The sequence below is a fragment of the Platichthys flesus genome, chromosome 6, assembly GCF_949316205.1.
Source record: "Platichthys flesus chromosome 6, fPlaFle2.1, whole genome shotgun sequence".
NCBI lineage: Eukaryota > Metazoa > Chordata > Actinopteri > Pleuronectiformes > Pleuronectidae > Platichthys > Platichthys flesus.
This window is the reverse complement of record NC_084950.1, coordinates 4,200,698-4,221,141: the sequence shown is the minus strand read 5'-3', so window position 1 is coordinate 4,221,141 and position 20,444 is coordinate 4,200,698. Positions and strand designations below refer to the sequence as shown.

The window sequence follows — 20,444 nt, the reverse complement described above, 5'->3', positions numbered from 1 at the left end:
AAACAGCTGGTACATTAACACTTGTCCTCAAAGAACACAGATGCTTTGCAGTTTGAATGCTTTATTTCCTGTATGTATGCATACTGCAGTTAAGTAGCAAGAACTAAAGGCAAACTAGAAAGGACTACAAAAAACAACACACGGACCAATACATTTACAAAACATTCAAAATGTTACAAAATGGGCTGTATTGGTCCTTCTATTGTTGTTCTTCAATTTGGAACTTTGTACAAATTGTCAAGATACGATGTCACCGTCACTTTGCACAATTTTACAAGTGCCAGGGAGAGACTTCCGGAGCCAGCTTCAAATGGACAAACCATCAGCAAACCGTCTCCACCAACACACCGACACACCAGGAGTAGACCACCCCCCCCTCACCGCACCTGGCAGACTAAACTACAGCTTCCTGTCCCGCTCGGGGATCAAAATGAACCAAATCAAAGTAGCAGGCAGCTTTTTTTCTCTTCAATCAATCTACCTCTCAGCCTCTGAAAGCAACAAAAAAAAACGGCAGAAAAAAGGATTCGTGTGGGAGGAAAGCAAACCAAGAACTTTGGTAGTGAGTGAAAATATGTTTACATGTCTTAACATGTCAGGATACATTTTATTTGACATGTGAATTGTTCTCCACTTATTTACTCTCCCATTTTCCTTTTTCCAATATTTACATCAAAGCATCAAAAAAGTATATTAAACAGCATGTCCCAACCCATTCTCGCCGTCGCAATTCAGCCCCAAAGGGATCAACAAAAATCTATATCTCCAGATCCATGAGCAGTAGTCCTTTTCGTCCACATCTCAAGTGACTGTGGTTGCCAGTTTATCCAGTGCCAACAGTAAAGAGGGAGGTGTGTGCGTGTGGTGGGGGAGTGGGTCAAGGCCACGGCATCTCTCCCGAGGGCGATGAGCTGGCTGGTTCACATGCTAGCTGGCACCGGTACCTTCCATCACCTGCTGGGCCTGCTTCTGTCCCATGCAGCACTGGGCCACGGACTGGAACAGCCTGAGGACGAGAGGAGACATTAGAGACGACCGTTAGGAAGCAGCAGAAAAGTTCATCACCTCCAGCAGGAGGTTGTTTTCACCCAAATGGATTAGACAACAACTACTGAACAGACATTTACACGAAACGTCATGGAAGAACGAGACATCGGCCGAGAAGGAATTTAACAAAGGGGCTGATCCAGGGATTATTTTCTTTAACATTAGATAAGATAGGTCATTGATTTCACAAACTTCCAAGGGAATCACTCTGAAATCAATCAATCTGAATTTCAAGAAGACTGATACCAACGAACATGTGCAGAGAGGATCCCAATAAAAGTTCTGATCTAGTGAATTTAAATACAGTTTGTTAAGTGGACTGTTGGATCAACTGTCATTCTAGTTTCTTTATAATAATCATTAACACAGTTCCTAAAACATCAATGAGTGCAGCAGGGAACCTACTTTTCAATCTCAGGGGCACAGTGCACAAAGTCGTGGCTCCAGAACTTGAAGGCAGGATTCTTGATCAGCTCGATGAAGGTGATGAGGAGACCCCAGGGGTGAGGCCTGTTCACGATCAGCCTCTCCAGCAGAACCCTGAGGGGGACACAAAGCTTTAATACAGAGAAAATACACAAGTTAGAGCTGGTTGACTTTTCCCTTGTCACTCTGACTCACCTGGTGATCTGCTCTTGGATGGCCTCTGTGTTGGCTTCAGCAAACAGGTAGAGCATGGTGCAGCTGAAGTAGTGGGTGTGACTGTTGGGGTAACGCAGCTGATTTGCGATCGCGTTCAGGAACAGGTAACGCCCTGAGGAGACATGACAGAAATATAGAGTGACAAATCACAATAGAGTGATTCTGGTTTTTTGAGTGATTCTGGTTTTTTAACAAATGGTTACAACATATACAAAATGCACTACTAAGTAAGACTTAAAAAGGTATCACCTATTGTTAACATACCTCAAAAACACACAAGCCATACTAAACATTTTGTGTAGAATCTAAAATCTATCACAAAAACCTCCCAGGACTCATCTACCTTTGGATAGAAAACTGATATGTCGTTTGTGCTTCCTTACCCTCAGTGTCCAGGTCCACGGCCAGGTTCTGGAAGATGTCCATGTGTGCAGAGTGAGTGATGGTGCTCATGGAGGGCGTGCTGCCCTTGTTGTGGATGTGAGCGATGGCCTGTGTGCCTACGTACAGCACCAGGGCATTGATCAGCTGGATGTTGTAGCGATTTCCCGGCTCATTGGACACCTGCAGACAGAGAGAATCATTAAAGCATTCATATTAATCCTCAGAGTAACAATCATAAGGTTGAACAGATCGACACTGGTCTTACCTGCAGGTTGCTGCGCAGCTCTGAGAGGAAAGTGACTGGTGATCGGGTCTTCAGATACGAGTCCAGGTCCTTCTTGAACTGGGAGGGCATGACACCCGTGAAGTTGGTGAGGATACGGGGAGCGATGTTGATCTCACTCAGCATGTCCACCTGCAGACAGAGGGGGGTGTAGATATATGAATTAATTTATTACATCATAAATATATAAACCAAACTACAGCCTGACCAATTTGTTGGGACCGATTTTATTACAAACTCAAGCTGCTGCTATACGAGAGAGGGAGACTGTACCTTGAGATTGGGCGTGAAGGGGTCCGGGAGCCTCATGTTGCGTGGGAAGGCACTGAGGATGAGGTTGCGGAGCTGGATGCAGTTCGGGGGAATAACGTCACAGAAGCCGTAGTGATAGTCACACAGGAACTCTGGGAAGTCGTGCAGCAGGACCAGGAGCACTCGCAGTGTACCCTGAAACAGCACATTTAAAAAGATTAGAATATTGTCAACCAGGTGAACAGAAACTCTTTTGCTGAGCTGGTCTGAGGCAGCTGCTGCCAAGGAAACAGGAGAAATCACCTTGTAGAGGATTTGCATAGGTTTGTTGAGTTCTACATTCCTCAGGAAAGGTGCCAGGTACTTGAAGAGATCAATCAGCAGCTGTGCATACATGGGCCAACCCTGGAAGACAACGACAGGCAATTAGACCCAAATTCAAAAACTACAAATTTGGGGAAAACAGAGAGACAAGTCTATGAAGAAAAATCTAATTTTATCTTTTAAGTTTGTGAAAATAACAGTAATTTCTTGTTAATACCTTCTGCTGTGGTGTGTGCGCGAGCATTCTGGCAATGAAGATGCGATGGGAGATGAGTTCCAGCCAGGCGTACACGAAGCCAGGTGCCTTGGTGGGTCTCAGGATGTGGAAGGTATTGCTGCAGATGGAAGGAACAAGTTAATCCAAAAGATGTTGACAAAAGTAAAGAAAACATCAACCATGCATTGAAACTACGAACTGAATACAGTAACTGAGTCACAGTTGATGCACATGAAGGTCATACCAGAAGGCAGTGAGTGTCTGGAAGTTGATGGTCTCAAGGACGTGTTCAGGAGCATTGAGCTCCAACAGCAGCATGATGAAAATGCGGTGGTATGGCAGCTGTTGGAATTCTGTCTGACGGACATCATGGTCCTGAATCAACACCCCAACAACGATACCCAGCACCTAGAGGCAAGACAGGAGAACGTGATCAGAATCAAACTTGGGCCGTTAAAGTGGGAAAGAATCAAGTGAGGATTTTATCAGCTGCCTGTTTGAATGAATGTCAAAATTGGGGGAAATCTACATCCCAGTTTGAGGAGAATATCCCTCTACTTAGATATATTTAGTAATTATTTGTATTATAACCTTCTGTACCTTGTTGAGGAGGTTGATCTTTGTCACTGTGTTGGTGGCCTCTCCAGAGTGCTTGACCAGCAGGGCTATCAGCCTCACAAAGGCATCCAGGTTGTGGTAGCACTTGGCTCGGATGATGGCTGCGCTGGCTGCTGGGTTGTGCTGCTGCTCAGCTTGTGCCCGATAGCTGATCTCCACACACATCTCTGTGCACAGCCGGAAGAACCTTGTGATCAGGTCATCGGTCTTTAAGATTCCCTGTCCGTGCATCTGGAGGCAAAAGCGGGAGACGTGAGGTTAACACAAGGAGCAACGGATTTCAGGGCATTTTTACAGAATTGATAAATTAGTGTTTACCTGGCCAACAAAGGCAGAGAATGCTTTGGTACTGTCCCTGCCAGCAGCAGCTGAGTGATACAGGTTCACCCATTCCCTCAACAGGTACTCCGCCTTCTCCCTCAGGCCTGGGGGATCGTCGTATTCTGAAGCCTGTGAAATCCCAGAGTGCATCATAAAGTTGGGTCCACCGTGGGCCCGGTCAATCATGGCTTCGTAGTTGGAGCGAACAACATCCATGAGCTGGGGAAGACTGAGGACGAGGACAAAACGAGCAGTCAGTGTTAAAGCTTTAGGGAATTCAGCCACTAATAAATCTATAACAACCTGGTTAATACTATGTGGATTAGATCCAGTGGGACCCTGATACAAAGTGTAGGAGGTTGTCAAAGTAGTGCAACTGGCAAACAAGTATTAAGTTATTTGTTTACTTTGTGGATTTCAAATTCAGTGTTTCAGATAATCACAACGGGTCTTAGTACTTAACACTGGGGCAGAGTCTACTCCTGCCATCAGTGTAGCTATACTCTCTAACTTGAAACCTAGAGCTAACGTACCACAACAGATTATAAATTAAGTTTTAGCATTGCAGCAGTTCTTTACCCCTCAGGTGCGTTGGCTCTGGAGTGTGCACAAGTCCTCATCAGAGTCTCAATGGTGTGGAAGAGGTCGGCCTCTGTGACATGGCTGACGCTGCGTTCATCCACGAGCAGCAGCTTCACTAACTGCATGGCGAACGCAACTGCCATGTAGTGCAATCCATTTTCCATTGACTGGAAGAAAAAGGAAATTGACCAATTAAAGTACAGGAATAAATCACTTTCTATATTAGCAAATAAAATATCAACTGATGTTAACCAGACTTTAAAGTGTGTATTTTGTACCTGTGCCAGGTGTAAGTCATACTGCTGCATATTCACAAGATGGTTCCTGATCAGAAGCTCAACAGCTTCTACATTGTATTTATACTCATCACGGCATTCTATCAGACACCTGTAACCACAAACACCAGGTTAATCAGACACTAATATTTACAAAACATCCTGTGTATGGAGTCACCATGTGTCGTTTCCCCACAGGGAATATGATGAACTCACCTGGTGATCTGCTTATTGCACCACTGTGGTCCATAGGCACGTCCGTCCTGCAGGGCTTTGAGCACCAGCAGGTGGCACTCTCTGTAGCGGAGCAGCAAGTCGGCATCAGCCCCACTAGTGGCATCGAGAAGACCTTCAACAGCCTGGAAAACGGAGAAACCAACTTAGTAAAGCATCCCATTACAAATGAATACCAGGACTTCAGAATTAACTGGAGCTATAGAAGTAACCACTCTACCTTCTGCAGGAGGCCTAGTGCGGCGATGCCGTCCCTGGAGTTCCGTGCCAAAGCCACTGCCTCCAGCAGGCTGCGCAGGGACTGGGTCAAGGGGTTCATGGCGAGGGCGGGAGGGATAGCATGAAGATGTTGCTCTAAGTCTGCCATGCACTTATCGTAGATCTGAGCCACATCGTCTGTGGCCCATGCCTGTTGCTGTAAACAAACATACAGGGACATGGGATTTAGTTCTGAGGGCTTAAAATGGCAATATTCACCTGTGATGCTACTTTACCTGACATGACACACGGAGCACTTAGTCAGGTGTTAGCGATTTCATTTTCTTATAAACTGTATTGTATTTTTTAAGGAATACAATTGGCATAAATCAGATTCACAATAATTTTAATGAGCATTGAAGTATTGTGTTAATCGTCACCAGGGCCTCACCTTCATGGGCTGAGCCAGGAAGCCAGTGGGTTGAGAGAGATCATTACTGGGGAGGAAACCGGGAACATTTCTGGCAAACTCCTCATACACAGCCAGTTGTTTCGGGTCCACTCCTCCCACCTACAAAATGGACATGAATTCTGTTAAAATGTTTCAAGGGACTGACGGCAAATGGCTGAATCATCATAACCCTACTGGACATCCTGTAAGTGAGATACCAAGAAAATAAGACTTGTTCTGTAGTTCACATCAGTGATCTTACCTTGAGTCTTATCTGCTCGGGCATACGTTCTGCTTGATAAGTCAAGACAACAGGATCACAATAACGCCGTCCCTCCTGGCGTGCGTGCTTCCTCAGCTCAAACTCCTAGAATATGAAATACCAGATTAAGACACCAGACTATTTTTAATTACAGTTTACTATAGTTTAATATATTGATGTAAACTGAATAAAACAGAAGATGACTTAGACCATCACTAAATATAGATTTTCATTATTATTATCTACAATGCTAATTAATGGTTTAATATAATGCTGATGTGACATTGTCCACAAATGATGGATAAGAAATGCAGTCATATTTTCAGCGGATAGGTTTTTCTTCTGCAAGTCTCACCGTGGCCAGTCTCTTGTCCATCTCAGGACCAGCCTTCTCCACAGCCGTTTTCTGAATGAAACAACAAGCTAATTCACAGTTGTCCTGAGCGATCCGAGCAGCAGCCTCTTCCATCATTTCCCTTTGTTGTGGGGTTGGTGCCTGAGAGAAAGAACAGTTTAAATTGAAGTGGAAATGTTGAAAGGTATTAGACGAAAAGAAGGGAAAGGTGTGTGTGTGGGAAAATTAAGCTTTCTCCATCTCTTATGGTTCGCTAATAATTGATGTTTGTCTTCATGTTCTTCATCTTACCCTGAGAGCAGCAGCAAAACTGTTCTTCAGGTTGGTGGCGATGCTCATGAGCAGCGGCTCGCGGCAGGTGATCATGGCCATGCCAGCGGTCAGGTTTCTCATCATATGATGGGCAGCGACGCGCATGCGGGACTCCTCTGAATCCAGGGCAAAGTCCTTCCTGATGATCTGCTCACAGGTTGTCATAGCAATTTTAATAGAGCGATCAACCACAGGATGCACTAGCTCCTGGACGGCTCGCTCCACTGATTGCCGTACACACTGCTTCAACTGAGGATGGGCCTGTAGCAGCGGGATCTGAAGAGAAAATATGGAGAAACGTGAGAGAAAAGTCAAGAAAGGAGAAACCAATATTTTTCAAAAGAAGAAAGAAAAGACGTGAGAAGAGGTGCGTTTGTCTTCAGGGGTTTTAACGCTTACATTGACATTTATATTGATGTGTGGAGCCAGGCCAGCCAAGGCGTACACATTGATGTCATGGTAACTGAACTGTGGGGTTGGGGGCCCAGTGGTTGTGCAGGCGGGGGTGGTGGCCGCTGGGGTTGAGGGAGGAGCTGCGAATGGGACAAAGTCCCCTGTTGGCATAAAGACTATAATTTGATTAGAATCACTGTCCACAAACAAAACAGAAAGTAAGCAAATAAATCACAACAATAATTAAAATGCATTTAAGCAGGATATGTGGAGAACCAAAAAGTATTTAGTATCCACCTGTGGTAGAGACTGGTAGCAGCTCCTCCGGGGGTTTGACCTCCTTCTTTGGTGCAGAAAGTTGCTCCTCTAGACACTTCAGCTTGTCCTTGTCCTTCAGGAGGGTTCCAGGCTTCAGGTCATTTATGTCCAGGGACAAGTTCTTACAAAGAACTTCAATTTCAAACTTTAAGTTAAGCTGCAAAAAAAGAGATCAATGTGAGAAATACAATTACAATTCTCAATGACAAGTTTGAATTAAGTTCAACCTGAGTTTATTGGAGTTATTGGTATGCAGAACAACCAACATGAGGATTTAGGCCTATTTTGGCTTGAAAGTTAATTAAAAGGAAAAGCAGTGACCTTCTCACTATGACTTCAATGACATCAGTGCTTAGGTTTATATTGCTACTAGGGTTAAGGGGAGGACTATTTGTTTCACCTTGAGGTCATGTTCCTGATGAAGCTCAGCAAGGACATTCATGATGGCCATAGTCCAGGGATTCTGGGGCCTGAAAACCTTCAGCATTAAAAAAATACAACATTTATTAATTGATTGAGGGGGGAAAATTCCACATGTTTTTGTCTTAAGTCAATTACAGTAGTTCGATAAGCGGTATAAAGAAATATCATTTGAATGAAAATGTCTTTCAGCTGCTTTGTGTGTTGCTCACCATGCTCCGCAGACTAGATTCCAAAACCTTGGCCACAAAGGGAACCACATAGAGTAATTCCTGCTGGCCTTTCAAGTAGGCTTCTAGTAGCAGAGACTTGACTTCCAGATCCTGGGAAAAGGAAAAACACATTTAAAAATCTGACAGGAGAGCCATCCCATAATGATACGACAGAGCCAGTGATGGTGTTACAAATGCTTACTGTATAGAGGATGGGCTTGTTCTTAGCCAGTGTTATCATCCCCAACCAGTGGCCCAGATTCTTCAGCAGCGAGCGATCAGAGAAATTGGCAGCTGCCTTGTCTGAGGTCAAGAGCACCTGAAAAACGGATTACAGGGAAATGTGAGTATTTCAGATATTATGACCCTTAAATGGGTAAAAAAAAAATGTACACTAAGAAAATAGGCCACAAATAAGTAAGAGAAAAAGCACTTTCAAAGCCGCCTTCCTCCAATCTTTTACCTTGATGTTCCTGTAAGTCTCATTGAGGACCATCTTGACAAACTCTGGGTTCTTGAGCGTGTCCAGAAAGTTGGAGTACAGACTGTGGAAGTTGGGCTCAATGCTGACACGCTTCATCACGAGGTACTGAGACACCCAGGGCATAAACTCATCCTTCACAGTCTCTTTCAACTCCTCCACCTGAGAAAGACAACATACGGTTAATATTGATAAAAGGTTATTAAACATTTATGTTTTCTTCGGACTACAGTGAATATTTTGGTAGTGTTCCCTTTACCTTCTGTGTCATGTTGGACTGGGACAGGTTGTTGAAGATAAAAGCAATCTTCTCCTGGACATTCTCTGGAGGCTCTACAATCCTTTCATTTTGGTCAGTCGCCACCAGCAGTGTGTCAATGTTGGTAGTGTTTATGGAGGGCTGCAAGTTGGAACAAGGACAATTAAACTTTTGAAACAGTAGTAAGGACTTTATACATGCATTTGTTTCATGCGTGAAAAAGTAAATCAACTCACCGGTACATCCTTCTTGAAGGTGCCGGGCGTTGGTCTTGTTATGGTGGTGGTCTTTGCTGCTGTGGTTGTAGTCGTGGTGGGGGTGACGAGGGTGCTGGGCGGACCTGGTTGTGGGGCTTTGGGGCCGCCAGGCTGCTGCGATTGGGACTGAACTTGTGCCAGGGCCAGACTTCCAGGTGTGGTGATGGAGCCTTGCATCTTCACCGGAGGGTCCCGTGACTGTTGGCCATACTCGATATACTGCACACACAGGATATTGAAAGAAACAGAGCGGGAGATTTAATCTATCAGTATGTGGAATACCCTTTCTGTCTTCAGAGAGGAGAAACTAAAGCTCGAAAAAGGTTTACAACGTAAATTAAGGAAACCTGATTACCTCTTGTAAATGGTGGGGAAACTGCAAGAAGTGGGCAATTGAAGCCAAGTGTTGACAATACTGAGGATAGTCCTTTAGTCTAAAAATATAAGATACATTAGCATGACATAAAAACGACACGTGCTATGTTAAACCTTTTCTTTTAAAGCAAATTAATACCTGTTTTTGAACCTATCTAGGGCAGCTATTCCAAAGTAATACATTTTGGATCCATAGGGTTTTCTTAAGGCTTCAAGGACATATCGGAGGGCTAAGCCAAGGGCCATGTAGGTGACAAGACCCTTCTCGATAATTCCACCAAAAAGGCAGGCAGTGATGTGCAGCTCCTTGTCTGGGTACTGGGGGAAGAACCGGTATTCCTCAAACAAGTTCCGAAGCATGCAGTTGAAGACCTCTCGCTCCCGCTTGATGTTTGAATCCTTGAACCTCTGCAGCATCTCGAGTACCTACACAATAACGCAGTTGGAGAGGAGTGAATTTGAAGCACAGTGACATTTGGAATATTGACTAGTAGAGCTAGTAAACAGTGGCAAATTTTTCAAGAACAAATTTGTGACAAAGTTTGTATATATGCAAAAAAGATTAATATGGGCACATACTTCATCCACGGACATGGTCGGGTGAGGTGGGTGGTTGTAGATGCGCTGGAAGTAACTGTTTGCCTCATCGTCTATCTCTTTGCTAAAGTGCTGGTTTGCCTCGGGCCACACCTGAGAAAGGTCAGCTGGAAGAAGACAAATTACATTTAATCATCCATTTTGTTGAATGTTGCAATCCAACACTAGTGCAGCATGAGCAAAGTCAACGGTGAAATTAAATGAACAATCAAGTTATACATCAGACACTCAAAAGACAGTTTACACTAAGTGGGGCTGTCAGCATAAGCAGACATGGAATGGAAGACTGATCTACATTTCTTCAATAAGTAACTTCTTTATAAAGCTGTATGACACTAATTGAGAGACATTTAAGTCACCTATTGTGGAAAAGTGTGTCTTTTAAAACATTTCATGACACAAATATGCATCCAAAACTAAATTTGGAAATCCAAAACGATAATCATAATAACTGCAGAGGAAATACAGTGCAGAGCAGGGCGGGGCTCTCAGTCCCACCACCACCCGCACTGACAGGCCTTCATCTTACTCTGCTGAAAGGTAGGTGGATTCAGGCCTGGTGTGCTCATCTTCCTGGTGCCAAACGGGTCAGTGCTTACAGTTGGCATCCCCAGGCTAGCGCCAATGCTAGAGCTGATACCTGTGCTCAAGGGACCTAGAACACACAAGACAAAATTACAGATCCAACCCAATCTATGCGATAGTTTGCTTAATTTACTACTACTAAATATGTCTGTGTGGAAAGAAGGTATTTAAATAAGCATCGTACCAGAGTCCATACCAGGGAGCTGTGAGGACAGACTGCCAATTCCCCCAAATGGTGTGCTGGGGTTGGGGTTGGACAGTGGGGGGAAGGCCTTAGCTGGGGACTGGGGATTACTAAAAGCTGAACTCAGTGAGGTGGGGAAACCTTGCATGCTCTGAGTGTGTGAGGTGGCTGTGCTCCCTAAGTTCAAGGAACCCATGGCAGACAGAGGGTCCATCTAGAGAAGAGCAAAAAAAGAATTAGGATTATTCACAGGTACAAACCTGACGATGTTTCAGGAAAATATTTATTCATACATCAAAAAGTAAACAAATATTTATGTGCGTGACTGGGACAATAACCTAGTTATATTTAAGGTTTGTTAATTGAGTATTACAGATCAGTTGTCAATTTCAGAAATTCAAAGTTTACATGGAGAGGCATGATATGGCTTACACTTAAAGATACCTGTACAGGTGAGATGGCATCCAGGCTGCTGGTGCTGGGGGCACGTCCCTTGGGCATTACCCCTGGTGGTGGCTGCCGAGCTTTATTCATCACATTGCTGCAGTTGGCGACCATCGTGAGGATAGTCTCCGACAACTCCTGGGACACGCTCCTGAGGAAGGAATAAAAAACATATTTAGGTCTCCTCAGTCTCAATATTGATCAGGGCTGGCATTGTAGGTCATTTAAACAAACTTATAGTCTAAAAATGTTAACTAAGTATGAATGCCACTCACCCAGCACAGGACTGCAGGCAGGCCAGCATTGTTGCTAAGGTCTCAGGCGGAAGCTGGGCACTTTTGGGCTGGTCCTTATCAGGGGCCAGACCCCCCATAATGGATGGGCAGCGCCTCTTTAGGAATGTCACACACGCCTGGATAAACGGTTCCTGAGAAACAGACACAACACAAAATTATAGTAAAATACAAAGATCTCAGGGAGATATAATAAAACTAAACAATCTGCATTAACGTTAGTTAATAACTACACTAGAATCAATTAAAAAGACTTACTCCATGCTCTCTGATTTTGTCAGTCAGCCATTTATCAAGTTTGAGGTATTCACGGCGCGAGGCGAGAGCAGCGAGGTCAATAACAAAGGCAAATGGAGTACCATTCAGCAGCATCGATAGAGACTGGAGAAAAGAAAACACAATCAGCATCTGGGACATATAAACACATGTAAGGATCAAGATAAAAACTTTATTACTAAACCTTATCATCTCCAAATCTCACATTTGTCATTTTATTACTTCTGTCTACAGAGGATATACAGCATGGGGGAGGCTCCTTAAATTTTGTTAATTATAAAAAACAAAAGGAAAAAAATTCTGTGTAGAGGTTCTATGTGCTTTGATGTCATTACCAAATGATTCTAGGTTGTTGTATTATCTTCATATCAATGATTATTTTGTCTATTCAAACAAACCTTCAAGTCCTGGGCCACGTCCAGGATGCGAGACAGCTTGGCTTGGTCATACTGTTCCCCTCTCATGTACCACTCTGCCATCGAATGCATTATTAACTGACGGATGGATGGAGACTGTCCCTAGAAAAAGAAGCATCAGGTTTTCACAAGTACAGAAGCAAAGGAAAAAAAACACCAAACTTAATCAGCAAATAACCTAAGTGGCAAAGAAAAAAGTAGAACATGACCTCTTGAGTTGAAATCAACTCATAAACAGAAAGATGGATTTCAACACCAACCTGTCCATGCCAGGCGTAGTGCAGAATAATGGCAGAGTTGGGGTGGTTGCCCAGAAAGATGGGCATTAGGGTCGAGATGAGCTCATGGCGCAGTGTGTGCCAGGAGGTGGAGATCTGCAGTAATGCCAACACCAACATGTCGGGGCAGAGTTTGATTGGGAAGCTGAACAGCTGCTTCACCTGCTCGTACTGGCCAACCTCAGACAGCCTGAGCAGGCTCTCAACCAGGTCCAGACTTTTCCTGTGAACAGTTTGTGAAACAGTCAAACACAAGACGGAGCCACTGAAACTGAAAAACAGATGTGTGGTCTACACCCTTCTGCACAGCAGTCAGGGTAAAAGCAACGTACCATGTGGCAATCTCCCGGTTGTCATCCTCTGGTGGCGCCTTCAGGATGTCAGTGGCCACATTGTGACAGGGGTAGTCGGCAAAACAAAACACTTCTGGACTCATCAAGGAGTGTTGAATGAACGACAGCTGAATCAAAACAAACAAGCACTTAGAAATTTGAAGAGAGCTCCACTGTAAATGAAACATGTTTACACACAAAGCAATTCCACGATAAGCATTGGAATTATTTTATCTTTACTGTTATTGACAGCAAATAGTTCCTTTCAAATTTGCCAGTATCATTCAGCTGGAGTAGATATTGGTCAGTTACCTGTCCCTCTGCGTGTTTCCATGGCCGATAGATGAGATCGACAGGGAACACCTCAATGCCCAATCCCCTCTGAATGCCGTACACCACAATTTGCAGGCCTTTACTGTCACGGATGGAAAAACCTGCGTGGTCCAGTTCGTACGTCACCTCTTTGAAGTTAAGGCTGGGATTCTAAGAGAAAGATGAAAATCATAAGTCCCAAGAACAATAATCTGGTACAAAAACTGATTACTACAACATTCAGGAGCAGGTATATGAAAGTATTTTATGTTTTAACTTGTTTACTGACTTGAGAAAGTTATCTTAGAGCAATAGAACAAATTGCCAGTGTGGTCTGTGGCAGTGTATCGGAAATAAATAATTATTCCTTGGTATAGCTTAGACAAATCTCTTGAAAATAAATGGATAGTTCACTTACAACTTCTTTGACAACGTCGATGAGAACCTCGACATTCCATGTGTGGGCCTGAGAGCCGTCGTTCTTATCCTTACCATCACTCCAGATACCACTACCTGGAGCAGAGATGGACTGTATGGGAAAACACAAGAGGAGAAGTTAAGCTTTGTTATACTAAAATGTTAAGAGCCAGTATCCCACCTCTCCCATACCAGCAGGAATCTGTTTAGATTTAAAAAGTATTGAATCAAGTATCATTTCCAGTCTGAGCTGCTCCTGTCAACTTTCATTTGAAGCTTCTTCAAGCAAAGAGCTCTGCATTATCCACTGAGCCAAATCATGAAGCAGAAAGAAAAAACATGCAGCAGAGTTTCCACATAAAGTAACCTGAACTAAACAAAACCAAGATCTGAGTAACCTAAGCCTTCTAGCAGCTCATAGCCATTCAAACAAATAAGCATCTCACCTGTAGGGGGATACCATCAGTTAGACCAGAGTGGGTGCGTGCCATCATGCCTAGGACCCTGGCTACCTGGCTGGCCGTCACCTCTCTCACCCCATATTGGAGGATTATATTTCTGCACTCATCCACACTGGAGAGACAAATGAGACAAATGCATGCATGTTAATTATGAGCCATATACTTCAGCATTTACATATCAATTAAAAATAACTCAGAAACCATTGAAGGATGTGTAAAGCCCAGGTTATGTAAAGTATATAACTTGACTGTTAGTTCTGAGTGCAGCTTAAAAGATGTTTGTAATGAATTCACCTTGCACAGAAGCCATAGCCAACTTCTTGCATGAACTCTGAGAGAGAACTCTCCATCATGGTCTTAGCCAACTCCCCCGAGTCTGGTAGGATCCTGTCCATGAGAATGTCCCGTTTTTCAGGGTACAGCAGTGGTGCGAGCACCACAGGGCAGCGCTCCTGGGGAAAATCTGAAACACCGTAAAATGAACAAATGTGGCACTGGCACACTGAACATAACAGGACTTGAGTGTTGACTGCATTGTTCTTCCATACCTCGGCAAAGTGTCTTGAGGAAGGCGTCAATCTGCTCTTGCCCTACCCCACTGGCTCCCTTCTGGCCAAACAGAAGATGGGAGAGTAGTAGGTGCAAGACCTCTATGGCAATGTCTTGAAAGCCACCTTCCTGGTTTCCTCCGAGATCAGCGTCCACGTATGACCGCAGGAGATCTGGAAGTTTCTGCTTGACGAACAGTGCAGCTAAGAAAATGAAAAACAACTAGTTTAGACTAAAGGTTCAAATTTAAGATCTTATGTCAAAAACACAAGTGTGTTGTTCCCTGCACAGCGGTTGATAGTGTTGTGTTGAAAATAAAACAACTTCAGATATTTTAATGAAACTCCTTTCCTGATGTCCACATTTTTGATTTATTTAATCATGATTTAATAAAACATTGGTCATTAAGTTTCTCTTTAGTTCATGGTGCTTCTGGTAATTGATAAAACGATGACTTTGTATTTGTGGTCAATTAAGAACGCTGCTTCATACCAGTTTGAGCAAACACTGTTTACAGTAAAAATATTTGGACCACATTGAGACTTCAACCAATGTTTGCTACAGGTTTTAATTGATTTGGTTCTACCAGAGTTACTTACCAAAGCCGCGAAGGTCTGTGTTACTGGAATTGAGCAGAGCAAGTCCAAATATAACCTGGGAAGAAAACAAACTCCAGTTAATATATCAGATTGTCTGTTAAGCCCCGGACACACCTGGTATTAACATGTGTTTTTTGTGATCCGGCAGTTTCACTATGAATCAAATCTCTTCTTCCTTTTTTTTTTTTCACAGCGCAGCTGCATGAAATTCACTCTCCTGACTCATCTCTTTCGCTTGCTCATGCCAAAACACACAAATATATAACACACTTGCACACTCAGACTGGGTAAAAAGAACATAGCTTGGTCTTTGTGAACAGAAATGCTGTAAATGTTGTTTGTATAGGGCAAGTAGGGAAATACGATCAGAGAAAGGATCATGAGACGCATATGGAGCCACATTTCAATACAATTCTGGTACAATGGAAACAACGTCGAGTGATCACTTCGGGGACCAGGCCAAATGTGTAACGATAATTTGTTTAATTCTTAAAAAAAAAAAGTGTAGCTTCTTTATGATAGCGCTGGAACTTGACGGAAAGGTAACATTGTACAAACAAACGCACCGACTCCACTGCTCACTTCTCTCACTCTCGCTGACATGCAGACAAACATTGTCATGGGACACATGAGTAAACTTAGACTGGGTAAAAACAACAGAATTGTCAAACTTAGACAATGTATGGAGAGGCAGAGGTGATGGCGTGTGTTCAGTTTGGCTTAATTCTGTTGGCAGTGCACACCGCGAATGAAAGAAAGAGGAGCAGTAAATTACTGAGAGTCGGGAAAAAACTGTAAAGCTTGTTTACAGACCAAACGTGTGTGTAAATTAACACTGTAAGCAGAATCTGTGGAGCTGTGCATGACTCCCTGGGGGTATGTGTTGGGCTTCGTGGTGCCGTGGCCGTGTGCACAGTGAGCTCTACAGTGCACCCAGGGACCCCAGACAGCTCGCCTGGGGTCCCTGGGTCCATTCCCCGGCTCTGTACCACCCCCGCTTAATTTTCGGCCAGGAAAAAACTTTTATGATCATTGTCCCCTTCAGTTAAGTGATTAATAGAGCGGATTGCAGAGTCATCTCTTACCTCTTGGACCTTGCTGAGCTTAAGAACTTTACTCAGTTGAGTGAATAAATGGGCCGATGGCTTCAAACTCTGGAAGAAAATTAAACAAACGTTGACTTATTTTTCTGAACATTCATTTTCAATTCTGAGTTGACATCTGAGCTAGTTTCAGCCTGATCCTGAAACCGAAAGTAGTGCAATTATATTTAAGGATTTAGAAATTAACAAAGACAGTAACGTATCAACATATTTTAAACAGCTGCATATATCCCTTCAGGTAGTTTGTCTTCACTAAACTAAAAACAACTCTCGTCAGTGAGACGCAGTCAGACAAACATATTGATATTTGTGAGAATCCATCATCTGCTCCTTACCTTCTGGTAGTGTAGGGGATTGTCAATGGCGTAACACAGAGTTGAGATAAAGTTTGGCTTCGATATCAGCGACACACACTCCTGGATCAGAAACTGTGTCTTGGGCAAGTTGAAAAGCAGAACATACCGAGGAGAAGAGAATAAAGAGAACAGAGGCAGGTGAAGAACAAAATAAGTCTAACAAGTATCAAGTCACATGTCTGCCAAGTCAAAGCAATTCTTGCATGAACATAATCATCAAGTAAAAACTACTAAGACTTTACTTTCAAAAATCTGCCTCTATATATATATATATATATATATATAAATAAAGAGGGATCCATTAGGAAATACATGCTCTCAGTGGACAATATTTGAAGATGTATGCATTGACTTAGAAAGAAAACACACTCATCAGCAATAATGACAGGACATTAGGAGGTTGTGAGGAAAACTGCCAAATTTAAAAAAGGTGACTACTACTAACTAAACACTACTTTGTCAAGTTAGAAGGACAAGGGCCAGTTTATGAACAAGCTCTTTAGACATGCCGCCCCAACAATGTCAGACATCCAAGGGGATTCTAGTTGTTGGACACACTGGGCACAGTGGAAAGCCAGCTGTCACAGTCGGGTAACGTGATACCATTTTAAAATTGGGATAATGATGCAGTCTTTAGCAGTTTTTAGCACTACTGGTTGTGTAACATGAAACAAAAACATTCACACCCACTTCATATCATGATTGCGGACCAATCATGGTATGAAGTGGGTGAGAATGTTGGACTGCTGTCTTTTGACAATTAGAGGAAAAAAAAAAGTTTCTGATGCTATCTGACCATCAAAAGAGAGGATAATGACTCACCAACAGTCAGTTTTCAACATATTTAGCAAGCAATTCACTGAAAAGACTTAATTTCATGGTGCAACCTAGGTCCCTGATACACAAGATCACATCACTGCCTGGAATTATAGAGCCGTTTTCAGATATGGCTCCTGTGGAGTCTCTCTGCACGTTATACTAAGGGAACAGGCGGAGAAAGTCCCAAGAACTGCAGAGGCTCTCGCTCATATGTTTGCGTTCTCGCTGTGGAGAAACTCGAATATTCAGACTTCAGTGCATTTCTGAATGCAGCTTATGTTTAATGATGGCTGGACTAAAGTAAGCTAAAGTAGACGTTTAAACGTTTCTTATATCGTAACGCTTGCATTTATAAATCGTGCTTTCAGTCCCCTGACTGTGCACAATCTTCATTTTCATTTCAAGAGTTGTGAAAAAGTTTTAAACTTCCAAGCATAGCAGGTGAACTATAGTCAAACTGAATTTCAGAATTTAAAAGCTGGTTTTAAGAAACAAGAAAAGCTTCCCCTGAAACCGCATTTCCTTGCTTAATGAGAGCAATAACCTTTTACAGCCACTATTACGTAATCAAATATAAACTAGCAAAATGTTTCTGATCATAAATTACCTGGTGAAAGTCCTTGCCACTGCTTTTACCATCGCCACTGAAATCCACATGAGAGAAGAGACAGCGTAGTAGATGCCTGTCTGCCTCGGGACCGTGACGATTCACAATCTGGGAGGGCACAGGGAACACATCATTACAAGTCACAACAAGATATCTAGGAACCCCATGCCGATGAACTATAACATCTGTTGACACAACATGTTCTTGATAGCACTTACATGTTGTATTTCTTGCTGGCTGGCTCGGTAGTTTTTCTTTATTAAATTGTCCACCAGATAGCTGATCTGAGACAAAGCCAGCGAGAGCGAATCAAGATTCATTGCTGGTTGGGGCGGAAGCAGGCGGCCGAGCACGGCGCAAAATCACCATTATTCCCCTTTTGTCACTTCAGTGATAGGTTACTTCTGCTCCCCCCCCCCCCCAAAAAACTGTGAAAAAAAAAGTCGACTTCCAACTGGGTTTTCCTGTCAGTGGGTCCCGCTGGTAGATAAAGTCCTTCAGTTTAAAAACGAGTTCAGCATCTGGAATGAAAGAGAGATTTATTAGAATAACACATTTTAAAAACAAATTAAAGCCTTTGCGACAGGAACTAATAAAGATACTGGGGACACAATTTGTTTAAATTCCTTTGTAAACAGCCCGAAACTTGATGGTGTTGTCCCAGTGGCAGACTGGGCAGTATTTACCATCCATTCACAACATCCAGTACTGTGGCAGGCTTTGAGGCCTATGAGCGTGGCAGACCTGGAGCTGCACTGAAACATATGTTTTACCTCTCCTGCCATTAATTTATCTGCAAATACAGTCGGCACACATTGAAGTTTGAGTCGCGTGTGCCATCTTCACGACGACAGAGCAGAGTTACATAAAACCCTAACGTGCCAGTATCCTGTGCTAGGCCTCGATTGTACTCCCCCCTCCTCCTCCACCACCCCCAATACTTGGCACACCAATTCAAAGCTTGTTACGTTGCTCACCGAGCAAACTAACTTCTCTGCTTTTAATAGCACGTTCGGGGAGAAGCGTGCACTAACCAGCTAGCCTGCACGCAGCGTTCAGAGCAGCTAGCACCGGGATTTCCTGACGAATAAAGGGCAGAATCTCCCCCACTCGGACAAAGAGCGAGCTAATTTCAGCTAGCTGCTGTTGACGGGAGAGGAAAAACCTCGCGAGTTGTCTGCGCGTGTATTAAGAGTTTAACGGCCGTGATTTTTGCCAGAATTCTTAGTGGGTTTGGGGAATAAATCAAATAAACTATAGATTCGTATTTTCGGGACAGTCTATTGTGGCAAGTGGGGGCCAGCTAGCTAACAAGCGGAGCTAACATCACCATGACGCTGGTAAACACTCGCTCGAGAGAAGTTTGAGTTAACGTTAGCCAACATGTCCACGAGAAACATTAGCTAGCGGCAACATTAACAAATAATTACGTGTCCACAAAACATTTCATTTTGAAGACCTTGGTTTGGTTCCGGGACTAATTTGGCCGCGGTCGATATCTTACATTGTCTCCTAAAATCTCACCAGCTCCCCGTCGCCTGCAAGCTAATGCTATCAAATCAAGCATATACGCGGAGTTAGCATTAGCAGCAGTGCAAGCTGGCGTGTGTGTGTGTGAATTAGCAATCGCTCACCGCTATTGCCGTGTGTCCAATTTGTAAAATGGTCGTTTGAATTACTAAACTAAATAACGAAACCTCTGGTCCGTTAAAACACGCCTCGGCCGTGGACGCGAAGGCCGCGAGTGTTGCGGATGGGGGCTAGCCAGCTAACGTTAGCACCAGCCTTGTTAACGTTAGCTTCCTCCTAACGGGCTCCGACTAATCTCTGGGCTTCGCTAGCACGATAACAGCAAATGCTGCCATTTACCGACGCCGCAGCTGTTACACCGAACCGCCGTGAGTGTCGACCCGAGCCACGACGCCACCGGTGGAAGAAACCCGTGAGCACCCCACGGGGAATTCGGCTAAATTCGGGGATTATTACTTTCTCCACGGGACCAATATGACAGCACCTCTTCAGCAAATACCCTCTACCCCGCGCTGGTGGCTAGCGGCCATCCGCCGTGTTAGCACCGCGACTTGTGCTCGCTACGCTAAAGTCTGCGGCCGGAGGTGTACGGCACGCGGCGCGGGTCTCACCGTGCTGCCCAGAGAGTGGATCAGATGTTCATCCCGCCTCGGTGCTCGCAACAAAACTTGTCGAAACAGTAGAGTCGCTGTGCCTCCACTTCTGATTGATTTTCAAAATAAAATGGCGACTGTCACCGCCGCGGCGCGCTCACGGTTCGGAGTGCGTGAGCTTATCCGCGCGACACGCACGGAAGGTGCGCGACACCTGGTCC

General features: G+C 43.9%; 1 protein-coding gene across 10 annotated transcripts; it reads right to left on the bottom strand.

Annotated features, from left to right (window-relative positions):
* Positions 1 to 44: 44 nt before the first annotated feature.
* On the bottom strand, positions 45 to 20,375 carry cnot1 (CCR4-NOT transcription complex, subunit 1). 10 transcript variants are annotated; one of them, XM_062390727.1, is made up of 49 exons: positions 20,242 to 20,375; positions 18,319 to 18,621; positions 18,101 to 18,208; positions 16,654 to 16,752; positions 16,301 to 16,369; positions 15,216 to 15,270; positions 14,616 to 14,819; positions 14,362 to 14,530; positions 14,053 to 14,179; positions 13,608 to 13,718; positions 13,190 to 13,360; positions 12,878 to 13,005; positions 12,528 to 12,768; positions 12,250 to 12,369; positions 11,834 to 11,956; positions 11,558 to 11,709; positions 11,271 to 11,433; positions 10,839 to 11,052; positions 10,599 to 10,724; positions 10,052 to 10,176; positions 9,612 to 9,898; positions 9,453 to 9,531; positions 9,077 to 9,316; positions 8,841 to 8,981; positions 8,564 to 8,743; positions 8,303 to 8,419; positions 8,101 to 8,211; positions 7,869 to 7,946; positions 7,448 to 7,625; positions 7,157 to 7,326; positions 6,737 to 7,033; positions 6,446 to 6,586; positions 6,091 to 6,195; positions 5,829 to 5,948; positions 5,400 to 5,594; positions 5,162 to 5,304; positions 4,949 to 5,057; positions 4,668 to 4,837; positions 4,086 to 4,317; positions 3,750 to 3,998; positions 3,394 to 3,557; positions 3,150 to 3,267; positions 2,912 to 3,013; positions 2,630 to 2,803; positions 2,339 to 2,488; positions 2,073 to 2,253; positions 1,669 to 1,801; positions 1,453 to 1,587; positions 45 to 1,006 (listed from the first exon to the last, which is right to left on the bottom strand). In XM_062390727.1, the coding sequence occupies exons 2-49, from the start codon at positions 18,418 to 18,420 to the stop codon at positions 928 to 930; spliced, it is 7,185 nt and encodes a 2,394-aa protein (XP_062246711.1). In that variant the 5' UTR covers positions 18,421 to 18,621; positions 20,242 to 20,375; the 3' UTR covers positions 45 to 927. The 10 variants fall into 10 exon arrangements, with proteins under 10 accessions (XP_062246711.1, XP_062246715.1, XP_062246709.1 ...); XM_062390731.1 differs by having other exon boundaries at positions 7,157 to 7,311; XM_062390725.1 differs by having other exon boundaries at positions 9,077 to 9,326; positions 9,454 to 9,531.
* Positions 20,376 to 20,444: the final 69 nt, after the last annotated feature.

Bases quoted from the DNA above. Each gene is read 5' to 3' on its own strand.
- cnot1 (XM_062390725.1), bottom strand. From the start codon at position 18,420: ATGAATCTTGATTCGCTCTCGCTGGCTTTGTCTCAGATCAGCTATCTG. The intron at 10,725-10,838 runs GTACGATGCTTA...TGTGTGTTCTAG, and splicing joins GCTCCCTGGTATGGACTCTG to GTCCCTTGAGCACAGGTATC. The intron at 2,804-2,911 runs GTGATTTCTCCT...GTGCTGTTTCAG, and splicing joins CTATGCAAATCCTCTACAAG to GGTACACTGCGAGTGCTCCT.